General features: G+C 44.5%; 2 protein-coding genes across 2 annotated transcripts; one reads left to right on the top strand and one right to left on the bottom strand. All coding sequences in view use genetic code 11, as the record gives it.

Annotated features, from left to right (window-relative positions):
* Positions 1-854: 854 nt before the first annotated feature.
* Positions 855-9,302, bottom strand: EGR_07112 (Ubiquilin-1; the record flags this gene model as incomplete). Its single annotated transcript, XM_024496361.1, has 9 exons — positions 855-919; positions 1,007-1,103; positions 1,512-1,796; positions 4,992-5,413; positions 6,470-6,710; positions 8,579-8,745; positions 8,819-8,969; positions 9,048-9,188; positions 9,222-9,302. 9 exons carry the CDS (start codon positions 9,300-9,302, stop codon positions 855-857), a joined length of 1,650 nt encoding a protein of 549 aa, XP_024349202.1.
* Positions 9,303-10,735: 1,433 nt separating this feature from the next.
* On the top strand, positions 10,736-17,122 carry EGR_07111 (Coatomer subunit beta'; the record flags this gene model as incomplete). The annotated part of the gene is made up of 13 exons (XM_024496360.1): positions 10,736-10,975; positions 11,048-11,218; positions 11,266-11,293; positions 12,188-12,261; positions 12,383-12,672; positions 13,047-13,431; positions 13,882-14,115; positions 14,193-14,495; positions 14,683-14,886; positions 14,968-15,249; positions 15,390-15,602; positions 15,688-15,864; positions 16,382-17,122. The coding sequence occupies 13 exons, from the start codon at positions 10,736-10,738 to the stop codon at positions 17,120-17,122; spliced, it is 3,342 nt and encodes a 1,113-aa protein (XP_024349201.1).
* Positions 17,123-17,508: the final 386 nt, after the last annotated feature.

The raw sequence follows: 17,508 nt of genomic DNA, 5'->3' as shown, positions 1-17,508 counted from the left end.
CGGTGGAGTAGCGACACCCCATAATCAGGTCTGCGTCACGAGTTGCTACTTACAGAGACTTCAGTAGTTTAATGAACTGGGACCAAGGCCAGCCACCATTAATTAAAAAAGACGGGTCAGCAACATGAAAAAATGACTCCCAGGTGCCGATTTCATTCAGGTGAAGGCATCTGTGATCCGTCACTGGGCGTATGTCAACGCCATACACACCCATGACCTGAGTAAACACGTAGATCCCACCTCCGCGATCAAGTTCACGCCCGAGAGGAAGCGACCCCCCCGGCTTGACTTCAACAACCTCCGATCACCTACCTCAGTGTTGAGTGCGCGACGAAGTCAAACCTGCGCCCAAATGTATCACCAAGTTAAGAATCACCGGACAAGGTCCTCTCTCCAACAAGGATCAAAAAAAGGGGGAAGGGGGAGGGAGTTACGTGGATTCCAAAAAGCTTGCGAGTTAATGTCACACAGCAATATATTTACTTTGCCCATACAATAATAATAGTGTGCAGTAGTATAAATCATCGATCGAGGGAGGCGGCAGTAGACACGCACACGCACGAACCAAACACAAAAGGGGTAACGGGAGGGGGGGAAGGAGGCTTGCAGACAGTTGCTTCAAGCCGAAGCAAAGTAGGAGGAAAAGTGACGATGGTACACACAGAAAAACGGGCGATGAGTGTACACGCACACACACACACACGCACAAACGGACTGTCACTCAGCGACTGCTCTTCCTGTGGTGGCAATGGCATGGCAGAAGGTAGAAAAGAGGGGAAAGAAGGTGAGAAAGTTGGATGGGAAAACACCAATGTCTAGGAGCCGCCGATATCACTCTTTTTCTTGCGTATCCATTAGTTACCCTGACCCAAAAGTCGATCGATTGCTGCGTTTACGTCCCCGTGGCTGAAGATTAAGGCTGCAAAAGAGGAATGGAGAAAAGAGCCGCACATCGTTAGGCCAATTGCATGCGTGGGCACCGGCAGAATGAGGAGTTGGGACATACCTTGCAGGTTGGCAGACTGATTGGTGAATCCCATGCTGGCAAGCGTTTGCAGCTGCGAGGCGTACCTTACTTCTGGAGGCAGTTGCTGCACATTACCCTAAAAGGGGGGAAGGGCGGGAAAACGCAACATAGTGACCTCCGCAAAACTGCCATCAATGAGGACCTCGCAGGGCGTGATTGACGACTACGCCAAAAAACATATGCGGCCACTTACATCACAAGCAAGCTGTCTAATAAAAAGCACACTGCTTCGAAGCTAGAAGATAAACACGTTACTAAGCGGCTTAGAGCTTAGAAGGGAATGGAACCGACGGAGATAGCCAGCACACAGGCAGTACTATTGCCTTTCAGCAAACTTCCAAATTGCATCACCTAAGCCGATACTACTGAAAATCGCTTGAGGTAGGTGGAAGCAATGAGAGTACTACTGAAACAATAGCACAAGTAGCCTAGAGGGACATCTAAAGAGGAGTGCTGCTGATAACAAATAGAATTGCTGACGTACAGGATCTTGTCCCGATGGGGCAACATTGAGAAGGCTGGCCATAAGCGAGGCCAATTCCACATTGCCTAGCGACGAGGTATTGGTAGGTGGGGGTGTGATGGCAGCAGTGCCTTCCGTTCCTTCCGAAGCAGTAGACTCAGTCGATGAAGCAGTGGTGGTGGTGGTGGTGGCGAGATCGGTTGTGGCAGCACTGAAAGCACCGCCACTGATGTTCGTCATGCTGGAGAAGACGTCCGGCGCCTCCTCTTGGAGGATTCGAAGACCCTCTTGAATTTGCGCCATTGCCTATCAAGGCGTAATGTGCCACATACTGCTTAAGGCAGTCAACACGACAATGGCTAGATAAATGAGCTAGTAGTCAGAAAGGTGAGGAGGGAACTACCAGACACACCACTGACAGGGTCGTGAGCAGATGAAGATGGCGACAAAGTGGATACAAAAATTTGCGTGGGTTGGAAATATAGTACTTACAAATTAGTCAGTAGCTGGTGGTAAAAGAAAGGACAATTATTTGGTATAATACCTCAAGAACCAAACCAATTAATTGAGTACAAAGACTTCATACACTAATGAAAAGCAAATTAAGTAGACGAGTGCAGTAACAAGTGGGCACAGATGTAGGTAATGCGACCCCATACGACTTGAAAGATGGCAAATATTTTGCCTGGGTTTGGTCACGCGACCTTGAGCTTCAACTCCTGAAGATAAATTCACAAAAATTGGAATCCAAAGGTGCGTGAGTTGACACTTTGAGTGAGAGGTCAGATTGAGGTCTACGGAGCGATTTAGGCCACTCTTGATTTGGTCAGCACAACACTCCACATCCAGGGGAGAAAACTGAGGCGGCTGCGATGTGGCGTGGGGATCCGCCGATTTTCGTCGGACAATTTGAATGTACTTGTGGAAAGGGGACTTCTCATGCACACAGCGGCACGCAAATGTGGTGCAAGAGGCAGGTGACAGAGAACGCAGTTACGCGCAGCGCTCACTCTCTCACGTGATGCTAGCTGATCCAAACCACACCATACACACGCACACAAGGCTGCATCTGTAATGGCATCAAGGCGACAGGCGCCGCCGAAAGTAACTTTGTGATTACAATACAGGTACAAAGCATTTGCCCTCTGCCTTCAACCAAGCCCCAAACGACAACTTTTCCGACCCTAAGCTGGCAGAAATTAATGCACCCCAATATTGACCATTAAAATCCCAACAACAAAGCCCAATCGTCCTATAGAAAGATCGGTCTCGGGAGAAAGTTGATTGATACAGACAATTTCAGAGAATCAGTAGATCCAATGTCTCCAAAACAACCAAAGATACATACATCGGTCAATCGAAGGTGACAGAATCCGCCAGCTTCGTTAGGGACTCACCATAGTTCAACAAAGAAGCGACGTCTTCGGCAGGCTACGATACGCGTATTGTTGTTGTTGTACTTTTGGTGGTTCAGTGATGTCAAATACCGCACTTCAGAGGCATAAAAAGCAAGCTGCTACTAGCAAAAAGTATACCAGGTAGGGGAGGAAATCCAGCGCAATCGAAAAGATAACAAAACGTGTTCAATATATCTCAGAGTGAAGCTCCGCCTTGGCCTCAACTTCGCCCACTGCTGTGACCAAGAAGAGTTCTGAGGTGACCTACCACAACGAAGTTAGGCACCTCACTCAACACGTCGGCCAGTGGACTGACTGCAGCGTGCTGAGTCGTCACGTGCCGTTGGTCTCATGAATCCCCCACAGGGGTACCACTACTCGACATTCTCCTTGACCCACTCAGCAGAACACAGTGGCGTCAGGCTCTCACACACCATCCAACAAACTTGATCATTCTACCACCACCAAGGAAGCCCGTCCATCTACGCGATAACGCACTCACCACCTGACCCCGTCTCGGAGGCAAGTTCGCCACCAACACAGTCCACATGTTTCATGCCTCCAACACGACACCGGCTGGCTGTTCTTTTGTCATCGGTTCTACCACGCAAATCACTCGCCGACCAAAAACCACACGCATCCGCCTCACTTCCCTCAACTCAAACAACCTGTTTACAACACTGCATTTGACGCCGCACCAGCCATCACAGCCTGACAAACAACACATCACGTGTCCGCGTGTGTGTGTACGTGGTTGCTTGGGTGTGCTTGTGATGCTCAGCTCAGAGTAGAAAACCAGCGCCACACACACACACACACACACACACACACACACATGGAGTGTAGCACTGTGCCCTCGAGTTAAAACATGCAATGAGATTCAAGTCAGACCCCAGATCACATATCCCAGTGCAAAACCAGCCGCAGTGTCACAGAACTCGACACCACAAATTGGAAGGTGTTCTTGAAACACACATGACAGCATTTTCCTGCAATGCAACGCCTCGCGAAACACGACGGCCAATAAGCACAGCAGTCGCCACACACACACACACACACACACGTACACACTGAGACGTGAACGTGGTTCGGTTCGGAGAAAAGTCAGGGCAAATCGGTCACCCCCATCCGAAACGACCTCAACTGACAGCTGTGCGACATGCCATGAGAGAAGGCAATCCACTGGTACCACCACTAAATAGCCTGTCAGAAGCAAAGCAATTAGCTAATGCCAACGAAATGGTTGCAAAGTACCACGCCACGGCCTCAACAGAGAAGCACTTCATTGACTACTCCATGGTAAACATTATGAAGAAGCACATGTTGATTTGAAGAGTCTGCAAACAGGCGAGGTGTCACTGGAACACCCTCAGAGAGATGAAATTCTGCCAATCAATGAAGGGGATTAAATACAGGCATGGGGCTACCACACCTGACATTGGCGCACCTTCAAGCGTAGCATCGACCATCTGGGCGGGGTCCACGCCCAAAATACCCCCTCTATCCGCTGCTTGTGCTAACCAACCTTTTTTGCCGATTATTGACTTGTTAGAGCTAAAGGGCCCTTCAAAAATGCTATCATTCATGTCTTGACAAGGGTTGATCACATAAAGCAGGAAATCTCACAAATTTATCGTGTAAGGAAAACCTGCAATAAATCTGTAAGTTGACACAACTAAGGAGTTAAAATCGATTCGAAAAGGAGGATCCTTCACTCTCAAGGCACTAACAACGCGCTAGATAGTCTGTTGCTTAAAGCTGACAAAAGGCAACTGTTCAATAACAAAACACTGGATAAGTTTGCACAGAAAACAACACATGAGGTTCCATCAATGCAACTCCAAACCAATGGATGCATGTCCATTGATCAAAACAGTAATCTGTTTAGTTGGCTTGAGCGTAGGGCTAAGGTGACCCAAAAGTTACTATTCATTTACTTGATGCTGATAAGACGGTCAAACCATCAATATTTGAAGTAGGTGAACTTATTCGTAAACGGCATGAAAGTGTCCATAGCTAAAAACTCCTCAACAAAGGCTAAAATTCCTCGATGAAACCTAATGATTTGGCCAAAATTTCACAGCCACTAAACAAAACAACTCACTCTCATTGCTCGTGGATTTGAAAGCATCTCGACAAAACCAGGTCGACTCATCTGCCTCGCTAGTTGTGGCAACATTCGACGTAAATTCTCCCGCATCGCCGGGTCCTGACTAGCTGAACTCCACACTGGATTCGCTGACAGAAAGGCCTCAAATGTCTCCGGATTTGATGCCATCACATCGAGCATCTGGCGCACATAGGGCGCTTGGAACGCCGATGACATGGTCTCGGGGTTAAAGGGAATCCCACCAAGAAGCGAGGTGGTCGTTGCCCCCCCTCCCGACAAAGTTGATGTGGTTGTTTGAGTCCCTCCTCCCCCAGTTGTAGCAGCTGTAGCTGGCGTGGTCTCAGTTTGTTGTTGTGGCGGTGCCCATGGATTTGGCATTGGTTCATTTGAAGGAGCGGCCTGTCTATTTGTGCTTCCTAATGGTCATTCAAAAAAGAAATAAAATGAAGGCAAAACATCCACAGAACCAAAAATCTAGAGGATAGGCACAACAAAGAACATGGCAACAGCAGCACAAACGTACTTCGCTTTTTGGCTAAAGCAGCTCAGCGCCACATTAAGATTTGCTTCTGGAAACACATACGAGAGCTCCATTTACCTTCATGACTAGATACACCACGCATTTGAAAGATACACAATTTAATGGACAAAGGTTCTTTCACATCTACTCATTGCAGCAGAAACAAGTTTGTACCAGGGAAGGAAAGTATTATTCCCAGGTTTTTTTTAATCCCAAGCAGAGTATCCCCATTTTCTAGCAAGGTCTCCTCCTACAGCCATTGGACATTGATGGGGATGAGAAAGCTGCTACTTCGAGATTTGGACAGAATACCAACCCAACGATGAAGCAGTTTGAGGATCTGATAAAATTCGCTTCACATTAAACAAAAGAAGTGGAAATGTAGGACGAAGCGAGCTTCCAAAGGTCTGCACAGTAGTTTTGATGACTGAATATGCTGCTAATTTTGAAAAAAAAGCACTTCAGAAGAAAGCAAACGAGTTTACACACACTAGGAGCGTACCACATCGATTTCAACCGTTTCGTTATGTAATCTACTCATACCCATGCATGAAAACAACTAAATTAAAACATGAGCAATTTATAATTATAGACTTATTGAAATCCAGCTTAAAGACAGGTCTATGTGAAAATAAGAAAGCTGCTAGAAATATGCAAATCGGACCCTAAATATACCACTAACAGTGGCCCAAATCAGCTCAATGGTTCGGAAATTAAGTTTTGTCGATCTAAAAGACAGCTCTTTAACCGTTTTCCAGACAACAATACAAAGAGGGTTAGAGGTAAGAAACCGGAATTCTAACTGCAAGTTCAACCAATAAAAAAATGGAAAATAGTAGTAAATAACGGAAACATACTTCGCCTTCTAGGACCTGTGTGGACAAATAAACGATACGAATCATCAAAAATACACCGAAGAATGATCAACGAAAATTGTTACTCAACGACCCACCTGCAAGGTCAGCAAAAGGGTTATTGGCGTCACCACCCTGCATAGCATTGAGCATGGGTTCTTGAACACTCTCGTAGATCCGTTGAAGGTGACCGCTACCTCCAGGAATGGATTCAAGATTAAGAACAGCACGGTCGTAGGAACGCATCATCTCCTGCACCAACGACGGATTGGAAGCGATTTCCATAGATTGACGGAGAACCTCAGGGTTGGTGAGCATTTGGCTTAATTCGGGATTGCGCTGAATGGAAAAGCGAGGAGAGGAGTAATTTTATGCTCTTAATAGAATACCATGCTGATCGAAAGTGCCGAAACTGAGATTTTATATATCTGAAATCTTGTGACGCCAAAAAATGTTTAGGTCCATTACCAGTGCTACGTACGCATGATTTGCGTTCCTGAATAGATTATGATAGCTGTGGATAGAAAACATCGTGTGTCCTAAACAACGAAGTCGAATTTAAAAATGGAACAACTGGAGTGTGTTAGACGATTTTTCTAAGAGATTATGATAGAAAACGGACTACTGTTACATTAAATCTTAAGTTCAGTAATAATTACGTCCAATAACGATAGAGATGGTTAGTGATTCAAAAAAAGACACCTTTGAGACAATAAAAACGAATATTTAGAGAAATAAAGGATAACGTGTCGAAATATGGTTAACGTGAGACAAATTCCTACTAGCTTTACAACCTCATCATAAAGGCAGTTCTGGGCAGCAGATTCCAGAGATTGGCGAATACTTATGAGTGAATATATACTATGATAGGATCCTTGACTAAGTATTGTGCCACAGAAGAAAATTCCTAGTTGATAGATAAGCCAACACCTTGAGTTAATCGCCGTGACAACTTCGATTACGGGGTAGGACCACGGACTTATGATGGCTGCATGCATCGAAAATTCTAATGAGCTGTGCCTATCGTATAAAAACGACAAAAATAATTGCGCTAAAAGGTAACACCGTTTGTGTACAATTAATAGTTCACGACACCAAAAAGTCCTGCTCAATAAAAAATGCCACTCTCGAATACCCAAAACCTCCCGGACGGCTGCTAATCCTGATAGGGTTGGTTGAAGACTTTCAAAATAAAGAATGCATAAATTGGGAGGATTTATACACAAATGAAGTTGTAAAACTGGGCAAAACTGAGGATAAACTCAATCTACTAACAAATGTTAACGCTATTGAGGCCTTCAAGTGTCAAAAAATCAACTACCAGATGCTTTCCTTAAAATCGGCGCGTTCGCATGTAAGCAAGTACACGAGAACTGAAACTGGTGATTATTAATAGTACCGAGTGTAACAAAATGAAAATATGTCAAATAAGTTGTCCAGAAAATCCAAACATTCATATGCTCGTGATGTCCCAAAATAAATATTCCTCCTAGAAGCTGAAGAAGAAGGTGAATTTTATAAAACGGGGATTTAAGACTACCAGAGTAATGAATTAACGGATGCGTGATGGTTCCAGGTGAGCACGTCGGACCTTCAAATTGTTTAGAATCATAAAAACATCCACTCTAGCAATCAATCTGTCAAAAAAACCGAACGACCACAAATGTTTAAGTTACAGTTGGAATACAAGCATTGGTGGCGGATGCCAGTTAACGATGGTAAAGCGGCCAAAGTTGAGACACCAAAATCTTTTTTAATGCACGTAGTCAGTGTGAAGCACTTTTACACAAACGCTCCACCCAAGAAAATGTGCGTTCAAACTAAGCAAAGGAGTAAACCACGACTCTAATTCATTCGATAAAGATGAATAAAACTACCCGCATATTGGAAAGCCTGAAGAGCACGCAGCCATGTAAAGTTCTAGGAGTAAAGAATTATTGATTTCGTAAACCCGCAAATCTTCCAAAAGTTAAAACCTCTTAGGATTAATCAATTATAATAAACCGCGTCTTCATATTCCATCGCAGAGGCGAGAAAATGAACTAGAAAGACCAGAAGAGTAAAAATACGAACTCTAAACTAAAGGAAATGCTCTATTGCGCATAACAAGACACTAAATACAGCCAAGCTAATTTAGCCAAATCCCCATTTCTACAGATGACCAGGAATTTCAGCCCTAAAGAGTAAATAAGAGCAAGAAAACTAACCTCCATTAGTTCACGCATCTGTGGATTCGACTGCATGATGCTACGCATAACTTCGGGATTACTAACAAGAGATTGCACCAGTGGGCTTTCCATGACATTTCTGAGCAGCTCCGGGTTGCGCATTACCTGCTGTTGCATCGTTTGCTGCATTGAGGCAAAGCTAGAAGCTGTAAAAAAGAAAATAAGAGGAAAACAAGTGCGTTAAAGTTTAAACAAGTTCAGCTCGTGCAATAAACTCACGAGATGTATCTCCGGAACTAAAAAATCGGGCCGCAGAGGCGGTAAGCGGATCATAGGCGCCGCTAGGGCGATTCTGCCCCGGTGCATGCAATGTGGATGTTGATGAAGGAGTGCTTGTTGTCGTTGCTGAACCCCCTTGATCACTTGGTCTCTAAAAACGTCAATTCCACCAAAGCAACTTACCTGTGGAACTTGCTATAAAAAGGAGTTACAGGAGAAAGTGATTTACCTTAATAACTACATGAACTGTAAGACCATCTTGAAGCTTATGCTCAGAAAGAGTGTTTTCATCCTTCAAGATCTTCCCGGCATAGATCAAACACACACGAGAGGGAGTAACCTCGAAAGCCTTTGCAGCTTCCTCACGCAGCTAAAGGGGATTACGTACCTAAAAATAGGTTACCTCTTTTATTGTTCCGTTGTCTTTGACAGACACTGTCTTTTCTTGAGTAGGAGCCTTCAACTTAAGCTTTATCTCTGCCATTACGTCCAGCAAGCAAAAGCGCTTATTTTGGCTACTTGTGTATGACGTGGGTTTAAAAGTTTTACCTTGTAAATACATTTTAATACATTAAAAAAGAATCTTTAGGTGTAGCTCTTTAAAAAAAATAAAAAACTAAAAAATTTTAATCTTTTTTGACTTTTTGCAATTTTATTTTAAAATAACGTGACATATAAAGTGCGCATTACATATCACCATGCAAAAAAATCCACGGTTTTTTCCCAACTTACTTTAAAAAAATCTAAGGCTTACTTTTGTCTTTGTGTAAATTCTTCTGTCTTAGGGTCAGCTGAACCGAGCACACCTTTTTACTTCGTTAGTTTTTGCATGAAAAAATTCCTTTACTTTATGCCGCTTTTGCCACTGGCCTTACAAGCAGAAGCTTTAGTGTTTGATATTCATTTTAAACGCAACCGCTTCGCATGACTATGAACCGTCCTGAAATCTGAGATGAAGGAAATAAATCGAGTACACGGATTTTCTGATAACGTAACTTGAAGAAAAGACTTGAATTTCACGTTAAAGCGTGGCACAAACATATTTCAGAGCAAATATCTGATCGCTGCAGTACTTGGGAAGCACAATAGTGTTTTATTTACTATTTGTATTTTGAATGTTCAGACAGGTCATCAATAATGCGTTGTGAGCCTTCCCTTTTATACTCACAAGAAAATTTTTAAGTAAAATCACTTAGTAGCCTCTATCTTTAAGTTTGAAAAAGACATACTACTCGTAAAGGATCCATGAATTTGACCTAAAATAGGAATTGGAGCTACTGGCATGCTCCAGACATTAGCCCTTAAGGCGGCAGCAAAGTGGCGGAGACCCAAATCGTCTATTTAAGAACTAATAGTTAAATAGGCATCTACCGTATTACAATTGTGTCAATGTTGTCGACTGTCTTACTAAGAACCCTACATTTTTAACCAAAGCGGGCTACCAATTATAAGCACTATGGGTTCATCACCGACCAAGAATATGCACAGGGATAGTTATGGAATGGAATTGGTCGAACACAATACACAAATCTCTTTGGCCTTAGTGATTGAAATTTTATGAAATTTGCAAAAGAAGCTTTAGGTGACTAAGGAACTAAGTGGTTTTACTGACTTCCGCGCACAAATTTTACCCTTTGAACGACAAATTCTCTTACGTCTATCTTGGTGATCCGCATTACTGTAGCTCCTTAGATTTCACCTCCTCTTAATTGCTGCTTTTCCTTGCTCTAGGATTTGAAGCTGTTTACATGTAGGTTTCAAAACAGCTAGATTTAACTTTAAATCACCCGCATACTTTGCGCACGTTTCGTGGACCCTCGGTGAGGTCTACACGTCATTTGCGTTTACTTGGATCGTTTTATTAGCATATAGTGGAAGTGTGTTGAAAAATACCTATTAGAGAGTTTAGTCCGTATTATGCCTCTTCGGTTGGACGTACGCAAAAAGCTTTCTTCGCGATCTGACAGGGTAAAAGCCGTAGATCTACATCCTACCGAACCATGGATTTGTGCCTGTCTCTACAACGGGAACGTTCATGTTTGGAACATTGAGTCACAACAACTAATTAAGACTTTTGAAGTCTGCCCTGTTCCTGTTCGCGCCGTCCGTTTCGTTGCGCGAATGAATTGGATTGTTACCGGAGCAGATAATCAATGCGTATGTTTGTCTTGTGAAATCTCTTGGTCTGTGCGATAGGTTCGACCTAAGTGTTGCTTTTAACTTTTTTAGCTGACCGTTTACAATTACAATACCCTGGAACGGGTGCATCAGCAGGTGGAAGCACACGGTGACTACATTCGATCAATTGTCGTACATCCAACACAGCCGCTCATCCTTACATGTTCAGATGACGTGACGATTCGGTTATGGGATTGGGAGAAAAACTGGAAATGTGCGCAGGTTAGTTGATCAGATTCGCCCCAATTCATCTTCTTGTCGCTCTTCAGTCTTTTGGCTTCTACACTCTGCTGACAGGTGTGCCGAGACCTATCTGGTCCAAGTTTAATTTTTGTACTGAAATATGGGTCATATCGTCCACTTAGATGTGTGTGCATATGTTGTGTTAATTGAAAGAGCAATATGGTTTATCTTGTCAAGAGAGGTGTTTGTTTCATCGTTATGTCCACCTCTTCATTCGCCTGTTAATTTGTTCAGTCTTTCAATTCGGCGTTCGCCTACTCGTATAATTTTTCGACCATATATTATTTCCTGCATTGATTAACTCACCATGTCGTTCTTTCACTCATTTATTTGTTCGTTCATTCACTACTTCGTTTACCTGCTTTCCAATACATCTGTTCATCTGATGGACCTCCTGTCCATTCATTCACTGGGGCCTTTTTTAATCCATCTACTCATCCATCATATCATTTATCTCCTCATTCATTCCTCCACCGTGATCCTACCAATTTATCCATTCACCCATATACCCATCAGCGGATTCATCCTTTCTCTAAGTCGTTAGTTTACGCACCACCCATCAATCAGTCGGACTGTCAGCTTGCTAGAATTTCCATGAATTAACCACGCTATCGGTGTATCCTCCCCCTCGTCTATTTAGCGATCCTCATAGTTTCTTATTCTCTTCCTCGCTTTTGCTTCCATCGGTCAAATCGCTTACCTTTATTTCCACTTCTTAAACCTTTCTTCCATCCACTTTTCCGTACGTTGTCTAGTTTCATTATTCATTACTCTATCCAACCGTTCATTGCGACGTCCATTCTCTTGCTAACCCATCCATTTATCAAACTAATGGGTAAACTATCCTTCTCTCAAGTATTCCACAAATTTGTCATCTTTTTCCTATCACTCCTCTAGTCATGAAGCCTCATCCTTAAACCTGCTCATTTATCTATCCTTTCACTTCAGTTTACTGCATTCATTCGTCCACCCTTCTACTTGACTGTAAACTCGACCATCTTTTCATCGATAACTCCACCGAGGTGCGTGTTAGTCTCATTCATTTGCTTACTCCCAAGCAATTCATCCACCTCTCTACTTACCCATCCACTTCACCTTCTGTCCACTCCTCCGTTCAAACCTTCGCTTATTTATCTCTTGAAGATCTTCAGTGGTCATTCACACTACGTAATGCAGTTGATGATCAATCCAAAGGACAATAACACCTTCGCCAGCGCCTCTTTGGACTGTACTGTAAAGGTCTGGTCACTGGGCTCGCCACAGGCCAACTTCACGCTGGAAGGCCATGAGAAGGGCGTGAATTGTGTGGACTATCATCCGAGTCCAGATAAGCCCTACTTAGCCAGTGGATCAGACGACCATACGGTGCGAATTTGGGACTACCAGACGAAGCTTTGCGTGCAGGTGCTTGAAGGACATGTACAAAATGTCACGTAGGTTTTTTATACTACTCTGATCTGTCCACATTATTTTTGTCAATCCGCTTTTCTATCTCTTCATTCAACATGTTTCTTCGGATCAGCTAATTTTAATAGTCCATCCAAACCCAAATCCATCCGTCTATTCCTGATCTTTCCGTCCACTGTTGACTCTCCTCCAACACGCGTCCACTTCTTGCCGTATTTGTCCCTTCCTTCATTCCTGATCTGCTTATCCACTCAGGGAGGGTGATCTTTTCGCCTATTTACCCCGTATCTATTTATTCTTGATGCATTCCTACACCTAAACCGTTTTCCATTGGATTGTTTCCTTCAATTTATTCCCTTATCTTGATTTTCATCCATTTTGTCCCTTTCGTCCCTCTTAGTGCACTGGCTTTCCACACCGAACTCCCGGTCATCCTCACCGGTTCCGAGGATGATACTGTGCGTGTCTGGCACTCCACCACCTACCGCCTCGAATCGACACTCAATTATGGTCTGGGTCGCGTTTGGACTGTGCAGTGTCGCGGCGTGGGCGGACGCCAGACTGTAGTTGGTGTGGGCTACGACGAGGGCACCGTAGTGATTGCTCTCGGCCGTGAACACCCTGCCGTTTCCATGGATGCCTCAGGCAAATTGGTGTGCGCGCGACATAGTGAGATGGTCAACGCTAACTTACGCTCGGTGATTGCAGTGGCAATGGCTTCGGGCGGGGGCGGTGGTGCTCCAGGGGCTACGGAAGGGGCGGGAGGAGAAGGTGGCATAATTGAAGTGAGGAATTGTTCAGGTTATCTGTTGAGTAAGCAATAAATTTTACCATCTATTCATAATAGGGTTTGTTTATTTTCGCCTCCAATTATCCAGCAATCCCTTTATCGAAACTTTCATCCGTCCATTCTTCCCTTCGTGTAGAGAACGGGGGATGAAGGTGGTATTGTTTGGAAGTGTAGGGGTACACATTTCCATTTTGTGTCCATCTTTAACCCATTCCTCCACAGAACTAATTTTTAAGCCATCCTTCTTTCCACACATTCATTCTGATTCCATCCGTATGTTCGTGGTCTATTAATATCCTATTCTTGGTCCCTTCATCCATCTATTCAACTGTCCATCCATTGATCTGACGCCACATCGAACCATGTCGGATGCATCTACTTACAATCATTCTACCTTCATTCAATCTATATGCTTTTAAGTAGCCGTAACTTCCACAAATTTCAGGATGGCGCCCGTCTACCTGTGGTCTACAAGGAGATGGGTGCTTCAGAAATCTTCCCACATACAGTGGCCCACAACGCCAATGGTCGCTTTTTAGCGGTTTGTGGCGATGGTGAATACATCGTCTACACAGCCATGGCTCTGCGTAATCGAACTTTTGGTTCAGCTCTTGAATTTGTTTGGTCTCAGGCTGATCCGAACGTCTATGCTGTTTTGGAGAGCAATTCCACCTTCAAGGTTAGTCCGTGCATGTTTACGTCCCCACTTTAGTGGCTTTCAGTAAAATAATGAATATTGATGCTCCTTTCTTGCAGATTTTCAAGAATTTTAAGGAAGTCAAATCTGTTAAAATGGATTTTGCAGCAGATCAAGTTTTTGGCGGACACTTGCTCGGTGTCCGCTCGGTGGCTGGATTCACCTTCTACGATTGGTCAACTGGCCTGCTAGTGCGTCGAATCGACGTCACTCCGGTGTCCGTTCATTGGTCGGAAAATGGAAATCAAGTGGCTATTTGTACCAAGGATACCTTCTACATTCTTCGATATCAACCGGAGGTTATTGCGGAAGCTATGCTCCAAGGCATCACTGACCCTGATGGAGTTGAAGCAGCTTTTGAGGTATGTTACCCACTAATAGTTTGGAAGCCGACATGGCCTGCATGAAAGGGTGAGAATGATAGGAGTTATGATAACCACTGTACTCATTTCATTCTGGCAATGTGTTGTATTAAGTTTCATTCTTCCGTGCATTCATCCATCCACCCATTCCATACTCGTCCTTCCAATTCCAACAAATCTCTTTTAGCTAATTCCCGATGGTGAAGTCAAGGAATCCGTAAAGACTGGTTGCTGGTTTGGCGAAGCCTTCCTCTTCACCAACTCCACAAATCGTCTTCAGTACTACGTAGGTGGTGAACTCGTCTCAGTTGCCCATCTCGACCAACCCATGTATCTCCTTGGCTATCTAGCCTCCGAAAATCGCGTCTTCCTCATTAACCGTGATCTTAAGGTGGGGGAGTAGTAAAGTACTGCTTATTCATTTTCGGTAGCATGCGCTTTTTATCGGTTGGTTTTTTTCTACCACAAAAAGGTTGTCAGCTACACGCTCTCACTCTCCGTCTTAGAGTACGAGAGTGCTGTACTGCGTGGCGATTTTGAGTCGGCCGACGCCATCCTTCCAAACGTTCCCACGGCAGCAAGGACGAAAGTAGCTCACTTCTTGGAGCGCCAGGGCTTCAAACGGCAGGCCATGCAGGTGACGGTTGACCCCGAACACAAATATGACCTTGCCATACAGTTGGACGACGTGACGACGGCGTATGACTTGATCAAGGAGGAGGATGTGGAGGGAAATGAGGCAAAGTGGAAACAGGTGAGCTGAAAACCAGCTTAAAGATCTTTTCTGCCTACCTGATGCCTTTGTTGCTGATGAACCAGAGAATTGTATAATCACTAAGACTGTACTCGCAAAAGCTGGCACGAGTCGTCAATCTGGCGTTTCCACCATTTCAGCTTGCCGAAGTGGCCTTGAAGGCATGCAACTTCTCTCTCGCTCAAGAATGCTTCGCCAAGACTCAAGACTACGCCAGTTTCCTCCTCATCGCCACCAGTCGTGGTGACATTGACATGATGCGAAAGTTGGCTTCCGACGCCTCCGCGGCGCAAGTCGATAATCTCGCCTTCCTCGCCTACTTCCTGCTCGGCAATCTCGAAGCCTGCCTTGAGGTTAGTTCCATAGAATTTCTCCTGAAAAATCCTTGCTACCCTTTATGATCTACTTAAGTAAGGTGCTTTCTTTTCACATTTCTAGTTGTTGCTTAAAAGTGAGAAGTACCCCGAGGCGGCGTTCTTTGCACGCACCTATTTGCCAAGTAAGGTGCCGGAGGCGGTTGAAAAGTGGCGAAAGTGGCTTGAAGTCTCACATCCTAAGGCGGCTGAAGCCCTAGCCAATCCATCTCAGTATCCAAATCTATTTCCTCACTGGGAGGTATGTGGATTCCTACGCATTCCGTTCACTTCTCTTAACTCCTGAAGTCTAAGACCTGGTTGACTCTAGAAAGAGTTGACTAGAAGGTACTCAATTTCAGTAGTATGGTACGACCACCTGACAGGCGTCCAAAAGCGGCATTTCATGTGCTGCCTACTCGATCTCAAGCTTTGTTGTTATATTGGTAAGACGGAAACGCGTTAATCGTGGCCGAGATCGCCCCCGACCGACAGACAAACGGCCGCCCTGAAACGTTCACATTACCCAAATGTATCGTGCTTGAAGCCTTCCAAACTTTCTATTGTCATCAGGTTTCGCACCTCCTTTCCTCACGAGCGCGTACACTTCAGAAAGCCTTCATCGTCGTCAATTCACTGCTGTCTGCCTGCCTTTCTGGATTACCTCTCAGCTTTTTGTGGCGTTGATTGCTTTCAGATCTTCAGTATTTTACCTGACGCAAAATCCCTCCATTTTTTAACAATTTTTTTGTTAAAATTTTAATTGATTCACCTTTCAGGAGTGCCTTGCCGCGGAAAAGTGGCTCGCGGAGGACCACAAGAAGCGCAGAAATTTACCCGCCACAGCCTACCCTCAACAAACTCCTCTATGGGAACGTAAAATTGCCGAGGAGATGCTTTCGTTTAAACCCCTGTCGGCTGATCTCCTGGATATTCAAAAGGAAGTGGGACTCACGGGAACCCCGTCCCATGATCCTATTGAGGAATTATTTGGAACTCAGGATGCGAGAACAGAGGAGGACGATAAAGGAGGATTTACTCCTTTCCGTGACTTTAATGAAACAAAGGAGTTAACTCCCGAGTTTCTGGAAGCGTCAGAAGTGAAGGAAGAAGAAGGGGATGTTTTCGCGCCTTTAGAACTCCCAGCCTCGGCTGTTGAAAGCAAGAGCGATCCCATCGACGACTTATTGAAGTTGTCGCAAGCCCACACAGAAGAAAATGTTCGAAATGATGTGGAGGAGGAAGAGGATGAAGAGCAAGAGGAACCGTTTCATGATGCTGGACAGCAGGAAAATGTAATGGATTTATTTGCTTCCCCACCTACCGCAGGAAATCAGCCCCTCGGATTAGATGACTTTGATGTAGAATTGGAGCAACAATTGTCAGCTTTCAATATCGGTGCCAGTGAAGGCGTTCAAAAGCCTACAAGTCTGAAGAAAGATCTCCTTGACGATGATGGTTGGGGCGAAGATGACGATGGTGATGGTATTGAGGAGGGCGATGGTGGTGATCATAACTGATGTGCGAGAAAAGTGGTCACGGACGTTTTTGTGGTCACTCCTTCTTCTTTTCACTATTCTATATGATACGTTTTTTCTTCCTTCCATCGAACATAAACGCAATTTCAGAAAACAAATTCTGACAAATTTTGTCGCCTAAAGGCCTTGTGGTTGGATGTAGTTCAGGTCGGTGTCTTTTTGCCTACAGAAATGCCAACTTCGCCACTAGCCTGACAAGGCCAACTTCCAAGGGGGAAGAAAAGTCGTGGAAGCCACTAGGTCCTCGCTTAGCTAGGCCGCTCTTCCAAATTACGGAATCGAGGAGTTAAATATCTGTAGTTTGGAGGAGCGTCTTTCAAGCCGAACTGCTGCACCGGGTTGTAGAGCTAATAAAAGGTAATGCGATC

Source organism: Echinococcus granulosus (assembly GCF_000524195.1).
Source record: "Echinococcus granulosus chromosome Unknown EG_S00070, whole genome shotgun sequence".
Taxonomy (NCBI): Eukaryota; Metazoa; Platyhelminthes; class Cestoda; order Cyclophyllidea; family Taeniidae; genus Echinococcus; species Echinococcus granulosus.
This window is presented reverse-complemented; position numbering and strand designations above follow the sequence as displayed.